Source organism: Oncorhynchus nerka, linkage group LG20 (assembly GCF_034236695.1).
Source record: "Oncorhynchus nerka isolate Pitt River linkage group LG20, Oner_Uvic_2.0, whole genome shotgun sequence".
In the NCBI taxonomy this organism is placed as follows: domain Eukaryota; kingdom Metazoa; phylum Chordata; class Actinopteri; order Salmoniformes; family Salmonidae; genus Oncorhynchus; species Oncorhynchus nerka.
In genome coordinates, this window is record NC_088415.1 from 73,036,774 (window position 1) to 73,059,432 (window position 22,659).

Here is a 22,659-nt window from a genome sequence, read left to right on the forward strand (position 1 = left end):
GACTTAGAATAGGACACATTTGTAATAGATCTGGGACTATAAAAAGGAGTGTGTACTACAACAAATTATCACTCAAACTTGTTTCACTCGTCCTTAGTCATACCTCAACTGACCATCACAGATAATTATGTTTTTAAACAATATGTTATACATAAAGGGACATTCCACTCCAAAATGTAGGTTTGTCAGATGCTTTTTAGACAAAAAGAATGTCAAGATGAGTCCACATCCCATGCCATTGGTTGCGTAGATCCAGCAAGTTACATTCCTTAACCCCAAATTAAAAGATAAGCACTGCAAAGCTGGAAATGACATGGTGCTTATCTTTCCTAGTGATTTAGAGGTTTGGCATATAGCTAGAATTACAAAACTGATGGCCTTGGATGGGAACTTATCTCAACAGAAGACCACTTTTGAGGTCTAAAAACACAAGACAAAATCTGATTTGGGAGAATAATTCCTCAAATATAAGACTGTAAATTGTATGCAAAATACTTGTGATACTTCGAAACAAATCTTTACTAGAGAAATATTTTGCCTGTCACAAAGTCATTTTTTTTGCACTTGTGAAAATGTGTCACATAACATTATTTCTCCTAGAGGGAAAAAAAATAACAGCATGGAACACTAATATGATATTTGACCCATTTACTAATGTCTCTCCAGATCTGGATGCTCCTACTAACCTCTTGACCAGAGAAGTGACCGAGGATACAGCCGATGTGTCGTGGGACAGACCTCTAGGGGACATTGACGGCTACATGATCAGCTACAGCTCTGCTGAGGGCTCCAGTGGGGAGATCCCTGTGGGGGCAGACAGCAGCTCCTACAGGCTGACTGGGCTGAGGCCTGGAGTCATCTACACAGTCTACATCTGGGCTGTCAAGGGATCCAGGGTCAGCAGGAAGAGCTCCACTGTAGCTGAGACAGGTCACTAAGTAGTCTCATACTTTTTGAGTGTGAGGGGTGAGATCCCACACACTGTTGAGATGTTAGTTTAGGGTTTGTCTTTGTTCAAGTTTCCATACCTGTAGGTAGGTAGAACTGAGGTCTGAGCAGACAGTTCAGAGCTTCTGCTCCTTTTTATAACCTGTAGGGAACACAATATATGGTCTATACTTGTCATGTAGGTTTGTTTCTTATGGGTGGCACAAATTGGGATATGTGAATGGGCAGGGTATATGCAAATGAAATACTGTAGTATAATATTAAAGCCAACGTGCGTCTACACCTGCATTGCTTGCTGTTTGGGGTTTTAGGCTGGGTTTCTGTACAGCCCTTTGAGATATCAGCTGATGTAAGAAGGGCTATATAAATACATTTGATTTGATTTGATAAGGCCCGAGAAGCCAGTGTTTGGGGGATATAGTGCCACGGGTGTTGTTTGGCTTAAGTCGAAGTCGTGTAATACTATAGTAATTACTTTAGTGTTTTTGCGGACTGTAGTGTTTTATTGACATTACTGTAGTATTTACTGTAGTTTTGTGGCATGTAGTATACTGTATTATTTACTATATTATTGTAAAAAATGATATAGTAAGTACTACAAATGACCAAGGGATACTACATTGTGTAGTATAATATACTACACTATACTACAGTTTACATCAGAATTCCATTGTATATAATGTAGTATTCTACAGTAAACTTTAGTATTTGTTCATGTCCAACTATGTGCCTAAATCCCAAATGAATGGAAAAGAAAATAACTGTAAATGTATAATTTAAGATAGTGCCTATATTTAGCATTCTTTTGGGATTTGGGATGAGGGCACATGGCTAGATCTACACAACAATTGCAAGGCACATGGACTTAAATATCAATATTAGACCATTTATTTGGCCTGAAAACCTCTGACAAACTTTGATTTTGGTGTATGAAATGTCCCTTTAAAATCTCTCTTATACAATGAGAGTGATTTACAGCTCTCTTATGTACAGCAGGTCTTGAAACAGTAAATTAATTAAATGTCACAATCTTCATGACATGACACAGAAGAGCATTAACCCTTATATCAATGGTTCTCCAGATCTGGATGCTCCTACTAACCTCTTGACCAGAGAAGTGACCGAGGATACAGCCGATGTGTCGTGGGACAGACCTCTAGCGGACATCGACGGCTACATGATCAGCTACAGCTCTGCTGAGGGCTCCAGTGGGGAGATCCCTGTGGGGGCAGACAGCAGCTCCTACAGGCTGACTGGGCTGAGGCCTGGAGTCATCTACACAGTCTACATCTGGGCTGTCAAGGGCTCCCGGGTCAGCAGGAAGAGCTCCACTGTAGCTGAAACAGGTCACTAACTAGTCTCATACTTTTTGAGTATGAGGGGTGAGATCCCACACACTGTAGAGATATTAGTTTAGGGTTTGTCTTTGTTCAAGTTTCCATAACCTGTAGGTAGGTAGGACTGAGGTCTGAACAGACAGTTCAGAGCTTCTGCTCCTTTTTATAACCTGTAGGGAACACAATATATGGTCTATACTTGTCATGTAGGTTTGCTACTTATGGGTGACACAAATTGGCATATGGGGACTGGAATGGGCAATGTATTTGCAAATGCAATACTGTAATTTAATATACTATATTAATTACTTTAGTGTTTTTGCGGAGTGTAGTGTTTTATTGACATTACTGTAGTATTTACTGTAGTTTTGCAGTCTGTAATATACTGTTGTATTTACTATATTATTTTACAATATACTACAGAATTATATAGTAAGTACCACACATGACCGAGGGTACTCCATTGTGTAGTACAATATACTGCAGTATACTACAGAATTCTATAGTATGTAATGTAGTATTCTATAGGAAACTGTAGTATTTGTTCATGTTCAACTATGTGCCTAAATCCCAAATGAATAGAAAAGAAAAACTGTCCTAATTCATAATTTAAGATAGTGCCTACATTTTACATTATTTGGGGATTTGGGATGATGGCACATGGGTACAGTAGATCTACACAACAAATGGCAAGGCACATGGACTTATATCAATATTAAACCATTTATGAGGCCTGATAATCTCTGACAAACTTTGATATTGGTGTGTGAACTGACTTCATGACATGACACAGAAGAGCATTAACCCTTATATCAATGGTTCTCCAGATCTGGATGCTCCTACTAACCTCTTGACCAGAGAAGTGACCGAGGATACAGCCGATGTGTCGTGGGACAGACCTCTAGCGGACATCGACGGCTACATGATCAGCTACAGCTCTGCTGAGGGCTCCAGTGGGGAGATCCCTGTGGGGGCAGACAGCAGCTCCTACAGGCTGACTGGGCTGAGGCCTGGAGTCATCTACACAGTCTACATCTGGGCTGTCAAGGGCTCCCGGGTCAGCAGGAAGAGCTCCACTGTAGCTGAAACAGGTCACTAACTAGTCTCATACTTTTTGAGTATGAGGGGTGAGATCCCACACACTGTAGAGATATTAGTTTAGGGTTTGTCTTTGTTCAAGTTTCCATAACCTGTAGGTAGGTAGGACTGAGGTCTGAACAGACAGTTCAGAGCTTCTGCTCCTTTTTATAACCTGTAGGGAACACAATATATGGTCTATACTTGTCATGTAGGTTTGCTACTTATGGGTGACACAAATTGGCATATGGGGGACTGGAATGGGCAATGTATTTGCAAATGCAATACTGTAATTTAATATACTATATTAATTACTTTAGTGTTTTTGCGGAGTGTAGTGTTTTATTGACATTACTGTAGTATTTACTGTAGTTTTGCAGTCTGTAATATACTGTTGTATTTACTATATTATTTTACAATATACTACAGAATTATATAGTAAGTACCACACATGACCGAGGGTACTCCATTGTGTAGTACAATATACTGCAGTATACTACAGAATTCTATAGTATGTAATGTAGTATTCTATAGGAAACTGTAGTATTTGTTCATGTTCAACTATGTGCCTAAATCCCAAATGAATAGAAAAGAAAAACTGTCCTAATTCATAATTTAAGATAGTGCCTACATTTTACATTATTTGGGGATTTGGGATGATGGCACATGGGTACAGTAGATCTACACAACAAATGGCAAGGCACATGGACTTATATCAATATTAAACCATTTATGAGGCCTGATAATCTCTGACAAACTTTGATATTGGTGTGTGAACTGACTTCATGACATGACACAGAAGAGCATTAACCCTTATATCAATGGTTCTCCAGATCTGGATGCTCCTACTAACCTCTTGACCAGAGAAGTGACCGAGGATACAGCCGATGTGTCGTGGGACAGACCTCTAGCGGACATCGACGGCTACATGATCAGCTACAGCTCTGCTGAGGGCTCCAGTGGGGAGATCCCTGTGGGGGCAGACAGCAGCTCCTACAGGCTGACTGGGCTGAGGCCTGGAGTCATCTACACAGTCTACATTTGGGCTGTCAAGGGCTCCAGGGTCAGCAGGAAGAGCTCCACACCAGCTGAGACAGGTTATCTATTTGCCCTGGGGCTCCAGTCGACAGCCAAGTCTTTTCATGATAATTCCACGCATTCATTGTCCAATGAGGCAGATAGTCATTACTGAACAGGAGCTTATCTTGTGGAGGCATAATCATTGAGGAGCTGCAGGTTCCTCCACTCTTACTGGAATGCTGGTCAACTCTGACTAACAGTTCAAGGATCTGCTCATTATGTGAGACATATACAGTGACCTTTTTTGGAGAATAGAGATGGAGGAATGAAAGGCATGATAAATTATACAGAATCTTATTCAATGACTGCAACTGAACATATTCCCGTTTTCATTTGACTGAATTGCTTATGTTTTGGATCTTCTCTTCATAGAAATTGATTCGCCTAAGAACCTAAAAGCGTCAGATATTAAGCTGGACGCTGCGACCCTGACCTGGACTGCTCCCTTAGCCAGAATCGATGGCTACATCCTCACATTCAGAGCTGAGGATGGCACATTGAAGGTACTTTGATTCTCACATGGTTCACCCTCTAGTAGTTGTAAACAGTGATGTATCCAATGTTATGACATCTGTGCATAGCTATATAAATCTATTATCATTGTCAGTTATATTTTTTTATCTTTTAGTATTGGCGATCACAATGACCTTTCATCCTTTTGGTATTTGGTATTTTATTAGGATCCCCAGTAGCTGTTGCGAAACTCTTCCTGGAGACCACACAAAACATGAAACATGACATAATACAGAACATTAATAAACAAAAAACAGCTCAAGGACAGAACTACATACATTTAAAAACCGGCACATATAACCTACATATCAATACATACACACAATATCTAGGTCAAATAGGGGAGAGGCGTTGAGCGGTGAGGTGTTGCTTTAACTGTTTTTTTTAAACAATGTTTACTGTTCATTTGAGCAATATGAGATGGGAGTTCCATGCAGCACTTGACCATGTGGCTGGACAATAATCAAGATAAGACAAAACTAGAGCCCACAGGATGTACTTTCTGGAGTGTGGTGTCAGAGAAGCAGAGCATCTCTTCATAATGGACATGCCTCACCCCATCTGTACAACCATTGAATCTATGTGTTTTGACCATGACAGTTTAGTCTCCTCAACTTGTTCAACAGCCACACCATGCATTACCAGATCCAGCTGAGGTCTAGAGCTTTTGGAATAATTTGTACCAAATACAATGCTCTTAGTTTTAGAGATGTTCAAGACCAGTTTATTACTGGCCAGCCATTCCAAAACTGACTGCAACTCCTTAAGGGTTTCAGTGACTTAGCTGTGGTTGCTGACATGTACAGTGCCTTCGGAAAGTATTCATACCCCTTTTTTGTTTGTTAGGTTACAGCCTTATTCTAAAATTGATTAAAATGTTTTTTTCCCTCATCAATCTACACACAATACCCCATAAAGACAACGCAAGCACAGGTTTTTAGACATTTTAGCCAATTTATTCAAAATAAAACAACTGAAATATTACATTTACATAAGTATTCAGACCTTTTACTCAGTATTTTGTTGAAGCACCTTTGGCAGCGATTACAGACTTGAGTCTTCCTGGGTATGACGCGACAAGCTTGGCACACCTGTATTTAGGAAGTTTCTCCCATTCGTTTCTGCAGATCCTCTCAAGCGCTATCAGGTTCTCTTCATCTCTTCAGAGATGTTCGACTAGGTTCAAGTCCGGTCTCCGATTGGGTCACTCAAGGACATTCAGACATGTCCTGAAGCCACTCTTGCATTGTCTTGGCTTTGTGCTTAGGGTCGTTGTCCAGTTGGAAGGTTAACCGTCGCCCCAGTCTGAGGTTCTGAGCGCTCTGGAGCAGGTTTTCATTAAGGAATTTTCTGCACTTTGCTCCGTTTATCTTTTCCTTGATTCTGACTAGTCTTCCAGTCCCTGCCTTTGAAAAACATCCCCACAGCATGATGCTGCCACCACCATGCTTTACCATAGGGATGGTGCCAGGTTTCCTCCAGATGTGACGCTTGGCATTCAGGCCAAAGAGTTCAATCTTGGTTTCATCAGACCTGTTCTGAAAGTCTTTAGGTGCCTTTTGGCAAACTCCAAGCGAGCTGTCATGTGCCTTTTATTGAGGAGTAGCTTCCGACTGGGTTCTTGGTCACCTCCCTGACCAAATTGAGGCCAAATTGTGCGGGGCACCGCATTGCTGTGCGTCTCCCACATTTTGTAACAATGCGGTGTGCTCTGTAGAGTTCTGCATTGACATGATTGGTTGAAGGTAGGTGAGGGCGGGAGGTCCTGTATAAACACAAACTCACTTCCATGACAATTTACGTAACAACAGCTCTGCTCTGCTCCGTGAAGCGCAAGAAGTATGAATAACCTGAATAACCTTTTCAACTTCCACCTGACTGTGCTGCTGCTCCAGTTTAAACTGTTCTGCCTTATTATTATTCGACCATGCTGGTCATTTATGAACATTTGAACATCTTGGCCATGTTCTGTTATAATCTCCACCCGGCACAGCCAGAAGAGGACTGGCCACCCCACATAGCCTGGTTCCTCTCTAGGTTTCTTCCTAGGTTTTGGCCTTTCTAGGGAGTTTTTCCTAGCCACCGTGCTTCTACACCTGCATTGCTTGCTGTTTGGGGTTTTAGGCTGGGTTTCTGTACAGCACTTTGAGATATCAGCTGATGTACGAAGGGCTATGTAAATAAATTTGATTTGATTTGACTTCTGCAGAGGCCGTATTACAATGAAGATTTAGGATTGACCATGCAGCGCCTTTTATGAGACAGAGCGGCGCTGTTTCACTCGCTTAGATCTTTTATCTGAGATTGATGTCTTTCTGTCAGCACGCATCTCCGGCAAATAAATGACCTATATTTTAAGGGCAAGGAGGTACTGTAGGGCAGACCAGGCCCCCTAAGGCCCGTCCATAACACCGGGCCTGATTTTATACAAGGTGTGCATCTTGTGCAAAAAAGAAATACTGTGTATATACCCCTGACCTCTAGTAACAAAATATTGTAAAATCAACATAAATGGTCTTGAATTCTGTGTCAGTGACTCTTCTTTGTCCCAGCCAAGGATTATAATTCCTCTGTGTTCTGAATAGACTTTGGAGGAGAAGCTGAGGGAAGGAGAGAGCAGGTTTGCCATGTCAGGCCTGGAGATGGGAAAGAACTATATTGTTACCCTCCTCGCTTACAGAGGAGCAAAGAGGAGCAGAGTGATAGAGACCACATTCAAAACAGGTATGATGTGCCCTCTATGAACTTCCTCCCTAGACCAAACTAGTCTGATTTATTCACATATCAGTGTGGAGACGCTTGCATTTCACTAAGCTCTTGTGCTATTAATGTAGTGTAATTAGTAATGTCTCATTCCTTTCTCATCTTTTAATTGGTCACTTGTGAAATATCACTGACAGCCAACCTTCTGGTCAATTTGTTTATTGCTTTATCAGAGTAAATTAGTTAACACAACTACTTTTCCACCCCTGAAAATGAAAGCTTACTGACATCACTGTACTTGTACCTTTAACAGTGGGTTTGTTGCACCCGTTCCCCATGGACTGTACTCAGATTAAGACGAATGGTAACATGGCGAGTGGAATCTACACGATTTATATCAACAGTGATCGCACCAAGCCCATGGACGTGTACTGTGACATGGACACTGATGGCGGTGGATGGGTGGTATGGTCAAGCTAACGTACATTAGGATTCATGTTATTGATGGCTGAAAGAAAAACATGTCAGGATAGATTGAACATTACTCTCATCAATATAAACTGTCAATCAACTTTGTGTGTGAGCAGAGACTGAGATCTACGGTATATCACTCCCCAGGTGTTCCAGAGACGGAACAATGGACAGATGGACTTCATGAAGCGCTGGAGACAGTACATGGCCGGCTTTGGGAACATGACTGATGAGTTCTGGCTCGGTTAGTACTGTAAAGGCATCCTTTTAATCTCTTGTATCTAAATAGGACTGTTATGTCCCTAGGAGTTCCTCTCATGGAATTTAAATTGATGATGCTGATGATGATGCTGCTGCTCTGATGATGTTGATGATGATGACAACCACGATGATGTAAATCATCATCACAATTCTGTTACTCTAACCCATAGGTCTGGACAATATCTATGAGCTGACCAATACTCCTACCCAGTATGAGTTGCGAGTGGACCTGGGTGTGGGTTCAGAGAAGGCCTATGCCGTCTATGACAACTTCAAGATAGCCCCGGCAAAGCAGAAGTTCAAGCTGACCATTGGCAAATACAGAGGAACAGCAGGTGGACCAGCTCTTTGTATCTTTCTAACAATTTGTTAAAGCATACATGCATAAATACTCTACACATACACACCACACAAACCCAAGGCTCCAACCAACAAACATACCTATTATCACACAATACCTTGAATACCTTGAATACCTTCTATTTTTACAATGGTTTGCTAAAAATACATAAAAGCTGGCAGTTTGACGTCTACCTGCCATTTAGGGGTCTTTTACCACTGTCCTTCTCTGACTTGGATTGCGTACAACAATTCTGTGAATGTGGTATATGATTGTTTTCCAGGTGATGCCATGAACTACCATCAAGGTCGCCCTTTCTCTACTGTTGACAATGACAATGACATTGCTCTTGGTAACTGCGCCCTGACTCATCGTGGCGCTTGGTGGTACAAGAACTGTCACCTTGCTAACCTGAACGGCAAATTCGGAGACAACAGACACAGCATGGTAAGAAGTGTTCTTATTGCTTATTTTTATTTCTCGTGTGTTATTGTTTTGTAGTACTACGTTGATATTGACTACTGCGTTGTTGGATTTAGAGCTGGCAAGAAAGGCATTTCACTGTACATTCAAAACTTGAAACTTGAAGTGTGCTCTTTAGTATTTTGGATCTAGTGAGAGATTGTTCCAGCAGATGGCAGTAATAGAATAATATAGAATCTATGGGGGTTGTACATGAGCGTCCTGTAGGGGCATTCCAATCTTAGTTTGAAATGGCTATGTCCTACATCTATGAACTAATTATTTTTCTTCTCAAAAAGCCTTATAAATAGCAGGGACTAATAGATAACTTTCATTCTCAGAAAGTCTAACAAGAACTGTTGTTGTCTCACAAGAACTGTTTGTGTGTCTCTGCAAAGAAGAATGTTGGGAGAAAATGGAAGGGTATCGTTTTGTCCTGTCACATTATACCATGTTTCTCTTAATAATATGTTTAATAGTTTTACGTCTGTCTTGGTGTAGGCAACACAAACAGAGTTAATAGAAGTTTGCAAAGTGGATGAATCCATCCGTTTACCTAATGTTGATCGATTTAAAATAGTTCCAAAATGCTCATCAGCATGTGTCAGTCAGTATCATGAAACTACTGCCTGACTGGCTAATCTAATGTGTGGCTGTGCCTCTCTTTACCGGAGACTGGATTTATATCATGCCTATAACATCCATTTTTATTCCACCTTTATTTAACCAAGTAGGCCAGTTGTGAACAAGTTCTCATTTACATCTAAGACCTGGCCAAGATAAAGCAAAGCAGTGCGACACAAACAACAACACAGAGTTACACATGGAATAAACAAGCGTACAGTCAATAACACAATAGAAAAAAAGAAAGTCTATATACAGTGTGTGCAAATGGCGTGAGGAGGAAGGAAATAAATAGGCCACAGTAACGAAGTAATTACAATTTGGTCCCATATACAACCCTCTGTGTAAAGGGTTCCACATGGAACTCAATAGGGTTCTACCTGGATCCAAAAAGGGTTCTTCAAATGGTTATCCTTTTGGAACAGCCAAAGAACCCTTTTAGGTTCTAGAAAACCACTTTTTTCCCCCTAAGAGTGTAGACCTATTAAAGACTGAAGCAGAATGAAAAACTGCCTGACTGTGTAATCTAATGTGTTGTCATGTGTCCCCCTAACCTCTACCAGGGTGTGAACTGGGAGCCATGGAAAGGCCACCTCATGTCTCTTGATTTCACTGAGATGAAGATCCGGCCAGTGGGCGCCGCCAGGAAGAGGAGGTCGCTTAGCAGCAGAACAGCTCCCAGAAAATAGTCCCTCTGACTAACTAAAATATTCAATGGGAACCTCATTACAAACCAGGCAGAGTAGCTAGAGCCTCAACTCTATCACAGGATTACTGTATAACTTACCTCTGTAACGTATCACATGACTGTCTTTATTATGAATAGAGGTCCCCTTTGTGATAGCAAATTCATCAGGGACCCCCTCATAATCAGAGTACAACTCGAGTGAGATAAAAATAGCATTCAAGGAGTTTTACTATGACTTCAGCAGTGCATGGCCAGACGAACCAAGTCTCAGGCCCTGGAAAGGAATGTTAAACATAATTTTAAAAATGTATATTGTTTGACTTTTTTTTATCTGGCCACGGACCCCTTGTGGACCCCACTTTAAGAATCCCTGAGCTAGATGACCCATTGTCACCATGTTTTTAGAATAGTTATACCGCTCTTGTTCACATTCATAACATAGCATAGACCCTGACCCTCTCTTCTAAGGTTTGGTCCCCTGCCTACCCAGCCTACTCTGTGTTAGCTAGACATCACATTTCAGATGTCATGCATAGGAAATAGAATGGATGATATGCTCCTGTGCTTGTAAGATTGTATTTTCAAATGTGTATTGTAGTTGTTGTATTATATTCATGCCACACATTCTCAGAGAAATAAAGTCCCCTCAAAAAAGTTGCTTTTTAGCTCTAGCATCTACAGTATGCCTGCAGTGTGTGAGATTGTTTTTTGAATGGGACATGGCTTTGCAAAGTTATCAAATAGATGTATTTGAGATTAACCAAGAAATTTGATTCATACTTGAATGCTACATGCTCACTCAAATTCTAAGAAGAGAAGTGGAATATATTTGATTTCATTAGATTTTTTTCATGTGCAGTTGCTCTCTTTCCCCCCCAAAAAAGGTTTGACTTGCTTTTTACCATTCATGTCACGTTGTGACAAAACTGCAGGGTTAACCCGATCTTCATACAGGATATTTGAAAATGGTCCCCATTTATCTCAATTTCGAATTGACTACTATGGTTTTCTCTTTGTCAGACACAGTCTAGGGTAGCCTACACTTGAGTCGTGTATCATCTACCACAAATTAAGCGCAGCAAGTTCAGACAGGGAACCTGAGTATTGGCTCCGGTGATGCATCAGCTGACATCGCACCAGTCATATTCTACAAACACTTTCTACGAGCTGACAAGGTAAAAATCTGTTGTTCTGCCCCTGAGCAAGGCAGTTAACCCACTGTTCCCCAGGCGCCGATGACATGGATGTTGATTAAGGCAGCCTCCAGCACCTCTCTGATTCAGAGTGATTGGGTTAAATGCGGAAGACACATTTCAGTTGAATGCATTCAGTTATACAACTGACTAGGTATCCTTATATTAATTCATTCTCCGCAGCCTCTACTGCTGTTGGTCGTTCGATACCATGCGGTTGCATTTTCTGGTGAGCGCTGGTGTTCTTGGTGACATGCTAATGTTGTAACATGCATACTTACCATGTATGTCTGTGTTCTGCTAGCTAGATCATTCTTTGCTTATGCTCTGTAACCAGTGGTGACTCGTCATTTAGAGCCTCACCTGTTTTGAGCCATATCTGTAATTCTGGCATCCATTCGTGTGACATATCCGTTTAGCAAACAATGTGAAAAAAAAGATCCTTGACTTAATAAAGCAGCATGCAAACTTGGTCTATTTCTTTGAGTAAGGCAGCTCCAAAATGCAGCTGTTTCGGCCTGGCGCAGTGCTTTCTGTGGTGGAGGGGCAGCCAGCAAAAGCACAGAGCATAGGGGTTGTTCATCTTCTCTGGTTGCGCCATGATTGGCTCAGGATTCTGTCACTCGTGGGGACACGACATCACAGAAGAATCTATGGGAGAGCTAGGCAGTTCATGCCCCCTTGGGTGCTCTCATAGATTTACAGCAGAAGTGCCCATCCAAGAAGGCTCAAGGTCATTGGTCACAGATGAAATATGTGAAATCACGTAGATTTGATTGGACTGATCATGTCAACATCATACTTTAAAATCGTAGCTAGCAAGCTAGATAAGCAGTGATCATCCTGAATCACGTCGACAATCTACTGGCAAATCCTATTCAATCTTTGTCATATGAAGAGAAATCAGAGATAAAACGTGTTGGTGCTCATTGGCCATTGGGCATAAACATTACACAACAAGTCGGAAATGGCAAATTTAACAATGAGTGGTTTGAAAAGAATCAGTGGCTAACTGCGAGTGTCTTAAAGCAAACACCATTTTGCTTCCCCTGCCTGCTATTCGGTGCAGAGGGTGTGGTCCATGTCTGGGTTATTTTGCCATTTGTCAGTGATTTAGCTAGCAGCCAGACGGATAACAACACTGAACTCAGAAGTTCCCTTACTTAATATTATTTTCTGTTTTAACACACTCTATTTCTCTCCACTAAGAGGCAGTATTTACACGTACACTAATTGTATTATTGCTACATTCTAGTCATGCATTAGTCTACAGTGCATTTGGAAAGTGTTCACACACCTTGACTTTTTCCACATTTTGTTATGTTACAGCCTTATACTAAAATGGATTCAATCATTTTTTCCCCTCATCAATCTACACACAATACCCCATAATGACAAAGCAATAATTTTCTTTAAGAAATGTTGGCCAATTTCTTAAAATCAAATGAAATATCACATTAACATATAGTGGCTAGAAAAAGTATTTGATCCCTTTAGAATTACCTGGACTTTTGAATGAATTGGTCATAACATTTGATCTGATCTTCATCTAAGTCACAACAATAGACAAACACAGCCTGCTTAAACTAATAACACACAAACAATTATACGTTTTCATGTCTTTATTGAGGGTGGAAATAGTATGTGAACCCTTGGATTTAATAACTGGCTGATAATCCTTTGGCAGCAATAACCTCAACCAAACCATTTCTGTAGTTGCAGATCAGACCTGCACAATGGTCAGGAGGAATTTTGGACCATTCCTTTTTAGGAAACTTTTTCAGTTCAGCAATATTCTTGGGATGTATGTCTGGTGTGAACCGCTCTCTTGAGGTCATGCCACTGCATCTCAATCGGGTTCAGGTTAGGATTCTGACTGGGCCACTCCAGAAGGTGTATTTTCTTCTGTTGAAGCCATTCTGTTGTTGATTTACTTCTGTGTTTTGGGTCGTTGTCCTGTTGCATCACCCAACTTCTGTTGAGCTTCAATTGGAAGACAGTTAACCTTACATTCTCACGGAAAATGTCTTGATAAACTTGGAATTAATTTTTCAATCGATGATGGCAAGCTGTCCAGGCCCTGAGGCAGCAAAGCAGCTCCAAACAATGATGCTCCCTCTACCATACTTTAGAGTTGGGATGAGGTTTTTATGTTGGTGTGCTGTGCCTCTTTTTCTCCACACATATTGTGTGGTCCTTCCAAACAACTCAACTTCAGTTTATCTGTCCACAGAATATTTTGCCAGCCATTTTAGTATTTTAGTATAAGGCTGTGGAACATCCAGATGCTCTTCTGTGAACTTCAGACCTTGTCCTGTTGGAAGGTGAACCTTCGCCCCCAGTCTTAGGTCCTTAGAGCAGGTTTTCATCAAGGATCTCTCTGTACTTTGCTCCATTCATCATTCCCTTGATCCTGACTAGTCTCACAGTCTCTGAAAAACATCCCCACAGCATAATGCTTCAACCAGATTTCCTCCAGACGTGATGCTTGGCATTCAGGCCAAAGAGTTCGATCTTGGTTTCATCAGACCAGAGAATCTTGTTTCTCATGGTATGCGAGTCCTTCAGGTGCCTTTTGGTAAACTCCAAGTGGGTTGTCATGTGCCTTTTACTAAGGAGTGGCTTCCGTTTGGCCATTCTACCATAAAAGCCTGATTGGTGGAGTGCTGCAGAGATGGTTGTCCTTTTGGAAGGTTATCCCATCTCAACAGAGGAACTCTGGAGCTCTGTCAGAGTGACCATCTGGTTCTTGGTCACCTCCATGACCAAGGCTCTTCTCCCCCGATTGCTCAGTTTGGCCGTGCGGCCAGCTCTGGGAAGAGTCCTGGTGGTTCCAAACTTCCATTCAAGAATAATGGAGGCCACTGTGTTCTTGGGGATCTTCAATGCTGCAGAAATGTTTTGGTACCCTTCCCCAGATCTGTGCCTCGACACAATCCTGTCTCGGAGCTCTACAGATAATTCCTTTGACCTCGTGGCATGGCTTTTGCTCTGACGTGCACTGTCAACTGTGTGACCGTATATACTGTAGACAGGTGTGTGCCTTTCCAAATCATGTCCAATCAATTGAATTTACCGCAGGTGGACTCCATCTCAAGGATGATCAATAGAAACAGGACGCACCCGAGCTGAAAGGGTCTGAATAGTTAAGTAAATAAGGTATTTCTGTTTTTAATTTTAATACATTTACAAACATTTATAGGAAACCATTTTTGCTTTGTCATTATGGGGTATTGTTTGTAGATTGATGAGAAAAACAATATAATTGAATACATCTTAGAATAAGGCTGTGTCACACCCTGATCTGTATCACCTGTCTTTGTGATTGTCTCCACCCCCCTCCAGGTGTCGCCTTTCTTCCCCATTATCCCCTTTGTACTTATACTTGTGTTTTCTGTTTGTCTGTTGCCAGTTTGTCTTGTTTGTCAAGCTTACAAGCGTTTGTCCTGTCAGCTCCTGTCTTTTCACAGCCTCACTTTTTCTCGCCCTCCTGGTTTTTGACCCTTGCCTGTCCTGACCCTGAACCCGCCTGGCTGATCACTCTGCCTGACCCTGAGCCTGCCTGTCATCCTGTATCTTTGCCTCTGTTGCTGTAATAAACATTGTTACTTCAACACGGTCTGCATCTGAGTCTTACCTTATCCTGATAGCTGTAACGTAACAAAATGTGGAAAAAGTCAAAGCGGTCTGAATAGTTTCCGAATGCACTGTATGTTATTTATTCATCATATGCACATAATTGTCATAGCATGTTGCTTGTATCGCTGGCAAGAGCACACGTTTAGGGCATGGTGATATATTTAGGCTACTAATGTTTTGTTGTTCCACTATTGCCCCATCAATGCACTGGCCTGAGCCTTTCTGCCCAAAAACGTTGGACATCTGGGCACTTGCTTGTAGTGTGTTTTATTTGATTGTTGTAAACATATGCTTGCACACAAACCCTGTAATTCAACCATAGTTTTACTGTCATCCATAGCTGTTCATTACATTAGTGGTCACTTCTCCGGTCTTTCCCCAACTAGTATCAAATAGTGGTGGGATAATCGTGTTGGTTTTATCACAGATTGACCCTTGGATAATCTGGGATAATGATATGCATTATTAAGTATTTTAATTACTGTGGTCATCTTCATTCTTGCTGTCGTGCACATGAAACATTTAGGTAAAGCAGTATCTTGGAGTGTCTTTGTTCTAGCATAGCAGTAAGCTGTTTTGTGCATGCTTGTACATTGTGTATATGCAAAGTATCTTATAGCCTTATACAGCTCACTCGGCTATAGTATTTTTTTTAATCATGATGTAGGTCACGAGCTTCATGCACAGTAGCTGGGCATGACTCACATCTAGTACCATAGTGCTGTCCAAATGCTGTGGACTGCCATATGCGCCTTTCAGCAGCCGAGCAGCATGATATCTCCAAATATTATTACTGGGTTTCCGTCACTAAGCATATTCACAGCTCATTAAAAAAATACTAAAATCCTAGAATCCTAAAATTGGATTTTTCTCAGATTTCCATTGATCACCTTTGACCTTAGTGGGGAAGCTGACACTATATTGTGGTGCGATGACCAATCAGGCTTGTTATACTGTAGCTTCCGGCTGTGTTGTATGGCTGTTGATACGAGCATTATCTAACATGCGGAGGGCTTGTTAATCACCCACATGGTGATTAGCTGTTGGCTATCAAGAGTTGTACCACTTGAATGAAAATTACAATTTGATTAAAATAACATCAAATTTATCAGAAATACAGTGTAGACATTGTTTAATGTTGTAAATGACTATTGTAGCTGGAAATGGCTGATATTTTATGGAATATCTATGTAGGCGTACAGAGGCCCATTATCAGCAATCATCACTCCTGTGTTCCAATGGCACGTTGTGTTAACGAATCCAAGTTTCTCATTTTAAAAGACTAATTGATCATTAGAAAACCCTTTTGCAATTATGTTAGCACAGCTGAAAACTGTTGTGCTAATTGAGTATCTGGAGCATCAGCATTTGTGGGTTCGCTTACAGTCTTAAAATGGCCAGAAACAAATACCTTTCTTCTGAAACTCGTCAGTCTATTCATTATCTGAAAAATGAAGGGTATTCCATGCGAGATGTTGCCAAGAAACTGAAGATCTCGTACAACGCTGTGTACTACTCCATTCACAGAACAGCGCAAATGGGCTCTAACCAAAGAGGAGTGGGAGGCCCAGGTGCACAACTGAGCAAGAGGACAAGTACATTAGAGTGTCTAGTTTGAGAAACAGACGCCTCACAAGTCCTCAACTGGCAGCTTCATTAAATATTACCCGCAAAACACCAGTCTCAACGTCAATAGTGTCATGACGTTGGCCTGGGGGGTAGGTGTATGACTGTCATAAATACCTCTTCCCCCCTTTTTCCTCTCTCTACCCTACTGAGGTTACATTTGCAAAACCCCTGGTTAACATAGAGATTCTGGGAACATCAGAAGATGGGGGGAAATGAACTATATTCTGGTAATCCGACCAATGGAACATACAGTGGGGAGAACAAGTATTTGATACACTGCCGATTTTGCAGGTTTTCCTACTTACAAAGCATTTAGAGGTCTGTAATTTTTATCATAGGTACACTTCAACTGTGAGAGACGGAATCTAAAACAAATCCAGAAAGTCACATTGTATGATTTTTAAGTAATTCATTTGCATTTTATTGCATGACATAAGTATTTGATCACCTAACAACCAGTAAAAATTCCGGCTCTCACAGGCCTGTTAGTTTTTCTTTAAGAAGCCCTCCTGTTCTCCACTCATTACCTGTATTAACTGCACCTGTTTGAACTCGTTACCTGTATAAAAGACACCGGCCCACACACTCAATCAAACAGACCCCAATCTCTCCACAATGGCCAAGACCAGAGAGGGTGTAAGGACATCAGGGATAAAATTGTAGACCTGCACAAGGCTGGGATGGGCTACAGGGCAATAGGCAAGCAGCTTGGTGAGAAGGCAACAACTGTTGGCGCAATTATTAAAAATGGAAGAAGTTCAAGCTGACGGTCAATCACCCCCGGTCTGGGGCTCCATGCAAGATCTCACCTTGTGGGGCATCAGTGATCATGAGGAAGGTGAGGGATCAGCCCAGAACTACACGGCAGGACCTGGTCAATGACCTGAAGAGAGCTGGGACCACAGTCTCAAAGAAAACCATTAGTAACACATTATGCAGTCATGGATTAAAATCCTGCAGCGCACGCAAGGTCCCCCTGCTCAAGCCAGCACGTGTCCAGGCCCGTCTAAAGTTTGCCAATGACCATCTGGATGATCCAGAGGAGGAATGGGAGAAGGTCATGTGGTCTGATGAGACAAAAATAGAGCCTTTTGGTCTGAACTCCACTCGCCATGTTTGGAGGAAGAAGAAGGATGAGTACAACCCCAAGAACACCATCCCAACCGTGAAGCATGGAGGTGGAAACATAAATCTTTGGGGATGCTTTTCTGCAAAGGGGACAGGACGACGGCAGCGTATTGAGGGGAGGATGGATGAGGCCATGTATCGCAAGATCTTGGCCAACAACCTCCTTCCCCCATTGAAGATGGGTCGTGGCTGGGTCTTCCAGCATGACAATGACCCGAAACACAAGGAGTGGCTCCGTAAGAAGCATCTCAAGGTCCCGGAGTGGCCTTGCCAGTCTCCAGACCTGAACCCAATAGAAAATCTTTGCAGGGAGCTGAAAGTCCATATTGCCCAGCGACAGCCCCGAAACCTGAAGGATCTGGAGAAGGTCTGTATGGAGGAGTGGGCCAAAATCCCTGCTGCAGTGTGTGCAAACCTGGTCAAGAACTACAGGAATGATCTCTGTAATTGCAAACAAAGGTTTCTGTACCAAATATTAAGTTCTGCTTTTTTGATGTATCAAATACTTATGTCATGCAATAAAATGCAAATTAATTACTTAAAAATCATTCAATGTGATTTTCAGGATTTTTGTTGTAGATTCCGTCTCTCACAGTTGAAGTGTACCTATGATAAAAATTACAGACCTCTACATGCGTTGTAAGTAGGAAAACCTGCAAAATCTGCAGTATATCAAATACTTGTTCTCCCCACTGTATGCGGTGGTACTTAATGAATATGATGTCATTTCGGTTGTCATCTGAGACATTCTCATCAATGATAAGATGACATAAACTCTACAGTGGAAAGTCTACACATCAGAGTTATCGGATTCACATGGAATTGTTGTTCAATTTAAATGTTTGAATATGAAATTATTCGTGATGGGATGAAATGTGATTTTAGATTCTAAAATGTGAGATTTGGGTTTTCATAAGATAGGGCTCTGCTCAATCAGTGGCCCGCCCCTGTGAAGGGACATGGGCTATACAACTTTTTAAACACGCCCTCCTCTCCCTTCTTAAATAATGCCTTGATGACAATATAACCTCCTGTTCCGAGGATGACGGTCCTATGTCAGAATGGTTCAGATAATAACTACAGAACTAAGCCAACATCAGCGTGAGTTTTGGTTGCGAATGGTATGAACTCTTATTCACTACAGAAGTGATACCTCCTAGCCGTTGAGTTAGCAACAGCAGATGCAAATGAGGGTTAGGAAGGAACAGACAGACTATCCCGTCTATCACCCAACAACGTTACTACAACGTATCCAATTGACAAACAGAGACATTCTTCAAAGGACTCGGTTGGGCAACATGGCCTTCCATCTACCACCAACCTACCGAAGCGCAGCTCAGAGTAAATATTTATTGCATTTTCCTTTTCCAAATGGGCGGTAATTTAGAATGCATCAGATACTGTATTTACGATAGCACAGCTTCTTCCCTTTGTTCCTCAGTCTTCCCGCTCTTTCACTCAAACCCAGCCCCTTTTCTTTTGTGTAACAAGCTGTCATATCTGTTCTGCCCGCAAGGGACGTTTTTCTTTATGACGTAATTTGTAATACCGCCCTTCACCCTCAAGATCATGGGCCGATGATCCTCTGCTGCTTACAAACGTTACATTTGATTAAATGTTCTTAGATTGTGGAAGCCTAGTTGAGTTCCTGCATTAATGGCTAATTTTGTCATGATTGTCAGCCCCATGTTCCAATAGCCATGTTGCTTCTCTCTTATTGCATTAAAATCTGCTATATAACACTGACTGTAGATGCAGGTGGTTGGCAGGGGTCACAGTTAGAATATTGTCATGTACCAGATGACGGCTCATCTTGCCTCAGGGAGGGCACTGGACTGTGCGTCACATGAGAATAAGCCTACTCATAGTTCTGAGAAGCTATCTCAGTGTCGTGATTATGGCACAGTGTAGATGGGTTGATTCTTTTCATATACCAAGATGGCAGGTTCATCTTGCCTCGGTGGGGACCCCATGTGGTCAGTATACGAGAGATAAGCCTACTGAGATTTTCTGAGAAGCTATCTCAGTAAGGTGTGCCTGCTATACTGTAGCTTACACAGAGTTTCAGAATGCTACACCATGTCATACACATGACATTGCTGAATTACTATTTAAATGACATGCTGCTGCCATACACATAGTTTGTTGTCTGTCAGCGGTTCTGCAGTTTTGGGGATTGGTACAGCGTACCTTGCTCACTGCCTGTGATTATTATTATTTTATCATGATGCAGGCTCTGGAAGTGAGCTACCCCGAAGGAGCAGACCCTAACACCAAGACAACATATTGCATGTATTGTCATCTTTTCTAATAAATGGTTAAACGGATATGTGGCGTTTCCTGTCTGAACTTGAGGTTTCTCAACTTCCACTGGTTTCTCAGCTGTCGTTGCAATCCACTGCTGAGAAATGATTTGTGTACATCACTCTGTGAATATATTTTCTTGCATTGCTATTCACACAGAGTTAAGCAAGAATGACAAAAAGAAGAGGAAGAGACCCATCGTGGAATATGGCAGTTAAGCTTTTGAAATGTCTCACGGGAGCCAGATGATGCAATAGCCCATTTGAGCCACACTGGTAAATAATATCGGTTCCTATAACATCACTGCGGGGCAAGTGGCCTCTTAGTGCTGAGATGTATATAATAGTGATGGAAAGATAAAGAAATGCCTCACAATTCTTCACACTTTTTTATTCAGTTAGACAAATCACATTAATCCTCCCGTAGGAAAATAAATAAACAGCTTAACCCTGAGCATGACTCTTTTAAAGTCTTATTCGTGCTGCATAGGCCGACTCTAAATGTTTTATGAAGCCTGTACCTGGTTACGTCTATTGTCAATTAACATATAGAAAGTCTAAGCTTATTTTGGCATCCCTATGTAACAGTGTGAAACTGTTGAAGTGTTGAATGCAGCCTCTGTCAGCACCAGGAGTCTGTAATTGCCAACTGTGTGGCAAAAGGTATACATACTTGTCTGTTTCATTCATTCAGGGGACCCCTTTACTACGTGCAGATTAACGTGCCTTCGGAGGATGGGTGTGGAGACTGTGGCCTAGACCAAAGTGATGACAATGAATTGTGAGCATGTTCATGGCAAGGTTGCCCATAGCCACTGGTACCTGTTCCCCTTCTCCCATGGCACGACTCCCTAGATACAATATGTATTTTGTGTGTTGGCCAGAAACAATAAGAATATTGATTGTAATGTAATACATTCATTGATGTATGTATGTCTGTGTGCTAATGGAACTCTGAGGATGATTTTCACCCCGTTGTGCTTGTCAGCAGTGATTGTACAGAGAACTAGGTGCAAGAAGATGTCCATGAGAAGATTTCATTGAGTTGCTTGAGTAATTGTGATTGTGAATAAAACGTATATTTCTGGCCCGATCATTCCCATGCTCCACTCCCAGATGTAAAGAACCTGTGTATTTTAGATAAATCCCGAGGACCTCACCTCGAGTATATAAAAGGTGGTGTAGTACAGGTACAGGAATACAATTTTATGTTAAATTCCACGTTACACTTACATTTTTGCCTATAATTGCAGCAGTGTTTGATTTTAGTATGTGTCTATTTTTGTCTCACTCCCAGGGAACAAGTTTAACACGAGCACAAGTTTGGACTTCAACAGATTCCAAAGCATGTGTCATCTGACGAGGACTTTCAAACAACCGAGTACCCATGAACATGAACCGAATCACAGTTGAGGCGGCTAAGCGTAGGGTTGATGTATTTTTCCCCCATGCGTGGTAGTGTAATATTCTAACAAGGCTTGTTTGTTCAGAGGTGGAGTAGTTAGTGGGAGAGGTGTGTCATGGCAGGCAAGCTGCCATCAGCTCGCAGACACTTTCCACTGCATGGCTGTGTTCTGCCTCTGGATGGTTGGGTCTGTCAGTGCTGTAGGACTCAGCTACACAGCATGCGTGACAGAGAGTGGGAAACCCCCACACCATACACTTGACACACCATTAGCTAGTCACTGCTCCAGAGTCAGAATATGTATCACTACGTATCAATTCGAAATAACAAGCTCAAACATCCAGTGTGTGTGGATGCTAATGCTTTGTCAGTTACCAAACATCAGATAAAATGATGATAAAATTGCCCAAACCCCGTAGGGATGAAGTCAACATGTACAACAAAGATGCCAGACATGATGTATGATGATCTCCAAGTGAAGATGGGTCTGATATGTGAATGGGCATAATCACTGGATTGCAGCGACTAGTTGGTGTCCATAAACTACTTTCGAGGTCAGAACATGATTAATAACAAAATGGAAATAGCTCTCAAGGTAAAGGCCTACATTTTCCGTTATAAAATGTATCACATATTGTTAGGGCTCTATTCAATTCGTATCGCAGAAGTTCAGCGTTACAGCGTCATTGAAATTGAAATGCAATTTTCCCACGTTAGGTGAGATTGTGATACATCGGAAATTGCCTTCACATTTATATTGTGCAATCTGTACCGCTTCAGCGATACAGACCGAATAGAGCCCTAATCTAATTGCACATATTGTGAGCCTGAGCCAAACATTAGCCAATCAACAAAGAA

At 41.7% G+C, this 22,659-nt stretch overlaps 1 protein-coding gene across 1 annotated transcript in view; it reads left to right on the forward strand.

Moving 5' to 3' along the window:
• tnn (tenascin N) overlaps positions 1–11,187 on the forward strand; it is a 35,754-nt gene extending 24,567 nt beyond the window's left edge. Inside the window, exons 9-19 of the mRNA XM_065005749.1 lie at positions 667–930; positions 2,031–2,294; positions 3,113–3,376; positions 4,196–4,459; positions 4,815–4,945; positions 7,541–7,679; positions 7,972–8,123; positions 8,277–8,373; positions 8,561–8,725; positions 9,014–9,177; positions 10,380–11,187. Of these exons, the coding sequence (XP_064861821.1) occupies positions 667–930; positions 2,031–2,294; positions 3,113–3,376; positions 4,196–4,459; positions 4,815–4,945; positions 7,541–7,679; positions 7,972–8,123; positions 8,277–8,373; positions 8,561–8,725; positions 9,014–9,177; positions 10,380–10,505 (2,030 nt within the window). The 3' untranslated portion in view covers positions 10,506–11,187. The remainder of the gene's footprint in view (positions 1–666; positions 931–2,030; positions 2,295–3,112; positions 3,377–4,195; positions 4,460–4,814; positions 4,946–7,540; positions 7,680–7,971; positions 8,124–8,276; positions 8,374–8,560; positions 8,726–9,013; positions 9,178–10,379) is intronic.
• Positions 11,188–22,659: the final 11,472 nt, after the last annotated feature.